The following is a 4,166-nucleotide window of genomic DNA, read 5'->3' on the forward strand; positions in this document are numbered from 1 at the left end:
CCATCCCCGCCTCTTCGACCTGTTTGTTTCCTCTCCACCTATCCTCTCCTCTATCCCTCTTCTATCCGCCTCCCACTCTCTCCCTATTTATTTCAAAACCCCCTTCCCCTCCCCCTTTTCTGATGAAGGGTCTAGGCCCGAAACGTCAGCCTCTCTGCTCCTATGATGCTGCTTGGCCTGCTGTGTTCATCCAGCCCTGCACCTTGTCTGACACTAATTGAGCCAGCTACCATGAACCACTACAGTTTATGTCCTTCTCACAAGGAAGAGGAAAAATAGACAAGTGTTGACTTAACATCCATATCCCTCAAGAGAAAACTGGACTCCAATAGCTGGCAGATTAAACTGTGGTGTCAGTGTTATGACCAGTGAACAGGTAGATCAAAGAAAGATTTTATTTCAATGAGGTAGAACAATCGATTCTTTGTTACAAGGTCTGACAAAAAAGGAAGTGACATTGACTACTTGTTTCCAACTCTACCTGAAGAAAACTGGCAGAAAACAATATACTCCATGCCACCCTAACTGCTGTCCTCCAGGGAGAGCCTGTCAAACAGGTACTCTCCCATCCCATTCTCAGGAGCTCCCAGACGCTTCAGGTTGGTGATGTAGTCCCCAAGTTGCTTGATGGTCTTCAACTCCTCATCCAAATAGTGAGTCTCCAGGAAGTCACACAGCTGAAAGGAAGGCAGGCAGTGAAATATTGCAAGAGTCAGAATGTTGGGGGGGGACACTTCCACTACACATTTTCCACTGATTTCACAACAGTGAGTATCATTTTCAGGAGGTGATTCTACCAACTAATTAAAACAATTTAACTTCAAAGCTCATTGGGAGCCAACCAGTTTGGAATATTCAGTGCATGAGAGAAAGGGTGCTAAAGAGTAAAGACTGGCATTCAGAATCTGCAGAAACGTCACTGGCTAGATTTTTCCCTACTCTAGTGACTAATACTGGGGGAAGCCCAGTGTGCACAGCAGTTCTAGAGACAACTTTTCAAATCTTTTAAAAACTGGCCAGGACACCCCTTGCTCCAAGTATTACAAGGAGCTCGACCTTCACCCAACGTGGGCATATTCAGTCCACTTCACCTGATTAGCACTGTCTAAGTGATCACAATGAGGTGATGATGCTTACATGAGGGTCAGTCTGGGCAGTGGCGAGTTGGTGTAGATCCAGCAAACTCTGGTTCACATTCTTCTCTAGATCCAGGGCAACCTGCATTGCCTGCAGACTGTTACCCCACTCATCCCTCTCTGGCTCCTGAGAATGGAAAGGAGGACAGTTAGGCTTCAGGACAAAAACCTCACTGGTTTGCATTACTTGCAGCACCCTTGTTCAACAGTTGACCCTTTACTCTTGATGCAGAGGAAAAGCATTATTGCTGTCATGTCTAATCAAATTCTAGAAGGAGCACACACTTGGATATTGTCTGACTGCACTTGGTACAAACAGAATTGCTTTAAAAACTGACAGAGTCCAGCTACATCATCACCAGACCTTGAACTTAGACCCTGAGTGTACATTTGATCTCACTGAAACCACTAACATGGGAACATGGTCGAGATTAACACTCAGAACTGATACAATATAGTCCTTGCACATCATGGAGACAGACAAGTGAAGTTCAAAGAAACACTTCACTTGTTACACCTGCCTTTAGGATGTGATAATCTAGTTACTGATTAACGTAAGCCACATCACAAGGGCAGCTGTTCATCTTCCAACCACCACCCCACCCCCTCAAAACTCTAGCGAGGTCAGAGACAGAATAGTGTTGTGACTAGGACCACAATCAGAAGGACAGGGTGGCACTGCAGGGGGTGGGAGGGCAGTGAGGGTCACCAGAATGTTGCCCGAGGTAGAGAAAGTCCATGGAGAAGGGGCTGAGAAAGTTAGAAGTATAGAAGATTGGAGTCCAGACAGTAGGTGGGCAGAATGTCTTCCCCATGGCAGACCAAGACCAGAGGGCACAGGTTTGAGGAGTAAGTAAGTTAGAAGGGATTGGGGGAACTTTGTCCCCCTGAAAAGGAGGGTGCTAGAAATTTGAATGTACCACCCGATGGGGTGGGGGGAAGTGATAGTAGAGGCAGCTACTCGAGCAACATTTGAGCAGCATCTGGACAAGTACAGTAGGCTGTAGACTGAGTGGAGTAAGTGGGATTAGTGCAGTTTGGGGTTTGTTGACCAGCATAGATATGGTGGGCCAAAGGGTTTGTTTCTTTGCTGCTTGACTTGGAGATCAAACAGGGAAGCCAAGCAAAAAAGAGCCTTTTAAACTTTCCTTTAGGATGTGAAAATCCTGTCACTGATGACAGGAAGTCACACCACTAGAGCAGCCATATCCACACAACACCAACCTTCACATCCTGGAGGAGGACTCTGCCTCCACGCCGATTCTGGAATTTCAGCAGCTTCTCTGCATGTTCCTGCTTCTCCTGGGACTGATCTTTGAAGAACTGGGAGAAATGGGGGAGAGCAACATCATCCCAGTCAAAGTAGGACATCTGGAAGAGAACAAATTATATCCCATTGAATCATATCAGTGGCCTCAGTTCTCATCTCAGAATTGGAAACTTTAGCATTCTAAATCAAACTGACTATTCAATAAGTTGTTAAACCTCTGGTATATCGAAATGGGTGATAAGCAAGTGTTGTTCAGTTAGTTGTGCAGATGTAGATTTAATTTGGTTCCATGATGAACATTAAGTTGTAGCTTTTGACAAAGTGACAGCTCAGTTGGAAGAAAGAAACTGGAGTAAGTACAATCTACCCTGCTCAATTCGAAGTTAACCAGAAGGAATTCTGGTCACTGGTTCATTTTTCCAAGTGTAAAGTGGAAAAACACAAAACTGATCAAAACAAACAGGAGTAGGCCATTCAGTCCCTCAATCCTACTTAAGGATGATAAAGTAACTATGAGGCTATTGCAAGGCATTAATATTTTCCTCACCAAGGAAGGATACTTCAACAAACACCTTTCAAACCTACAAATCCTACCATTTAGGTGGTCATGGGCACAGCACCAACTGGAAAAAAGGGGCCAGTTTCAAGTTAGGCTGGCATGGGAACAGAATCTCCATTTCTTCACTGTTATTGAGTCAAATAGCTCAGGACAATCCAACAGCATCAACACACTATAGATCAACTAATCCAGGTGACAGGATAAGCCACAAATAGTCACCTCACTATGGACACCCATCTCAAATAGTACATAGGGAAAAAAGTTATATAGACCACAAGTGTGGCCGACATAAGTGGGTGCCAGTCACAGCCTGGCCTTAAATACTTTTGGTCAGATAAGCAAAATCTGACTGGCAATCGTTGCCACAAATCTTTACTGCATATCCAAGTTAGCATCATGTTTATCTGGGATCACCAGAAAACTAAGCATCAAGTTATATTGCAACAGCCAAAAGAGGGTGACTAGCTAATTGGTGCTTCTATTCCAACAATATGGTTGACCCAAATACTTGCTAAAGGGGACATCAGAACCATAGAACACCTGTGTTGAAGTAGGCCATTCAGCCCATCAAGTCACCACCAACATTGTAAACAGCATCCCAACCAAATCCACACCCCAACCTTGTCAGTAATATGCATTTCACATGGTTAAACCCACATGTGCTGCTCAGCCTTAGACACTATGGACATGCTAAATTGCCCAATCTACCCAACCTGCAAATCTTTAGACTATGAGGAAAGAGACACAAGGAGAAGGTCTTTCTGCAGTTTGTACAGTTGCCCAAGTTTGGGATCAAACACAGGTCCTTAGGACTGGGAGGAAGTGTTAACCACTGAGCCACCATGACACCCGAAAAGTGGGCCTAACAAATATCCAGTTTTGACAATCCTAAGGAAGAAACGACAGTTACTATCAGTCACAACTATCTAAGTGAGTGAATTAGAAAGTAATTCCAAGAATACTCCACCTTTCATATATCACTGCAAGCAAACTAGGGCATCAGTATCATACTCCATTATTATGATAAGATCACATCCATCCTGAATTGTGAATTAGTTAAGAGTTACAAAAAAGTCAGTCAATCTACAAGATCAAGTTAGTTAGAAACAAGGGAAACCATTCACTTCAACATAATATATTAAATTTTAACCCCATAGAGGCAACACTCACCAAAGACTGATAGAGATAGGAGGCAGTGAGC

At 43.9% G+C, this 4,166-nt stretch overlaps 1 protein-coding gene across 1 annotated transcript in view; it reads right to left on the bottom strand.

The window, feature by feature from the left end:
• Positions 1 to 377: 377 nt before the first annotated feature.
• The window catches only part of LOC109932360 (ferritin, middle subunit-like), a 4,091-nt gene continuing 302 nt past the window's right edge, over positions 378 to 4,166 (bottom strand). Inside the window, exons 2-5 of the mRNA XM_020531588.2 lie at positions 4,136 to 4,166; positions 2,361 to 2,507; positions 1,138 to 1,263; positions 378 to 677 (exon numbers count right to left, since the gene is read on the bottom strand). Coding sequence (XP_020387177.2) covers positions 522 to 677; positions 1,138 to 1,263; positions 2,361 to 2,507; positions 4,136 to 4,166 — 460 coding nt within the window. The 3' untranslated portion in view covers positions 378 to 521. The remainder of the gene's footprint in view (positions 678 to 1,137; positions 1,264 to 2,360; positions 2,508 to 4,135) is intronic.

The sequence above is a fragment of the Rhincodon typus genome, unplaced genomic scaffold (genome assembly GCF_021869965.1).
Source record: "Rhincodon typus isolate 14 unplaced genomic scaffold, sRhiTyp1.1 hic_rhity00015962, whole genome shotgun sequence".
Taxonomy (NCBI): Eukaryota; Metazoa; Chordata; class Chondrichthyes; order Orectolobiformes; family Rhincodontidae; genus Rhincodon; species Rhincodon typus.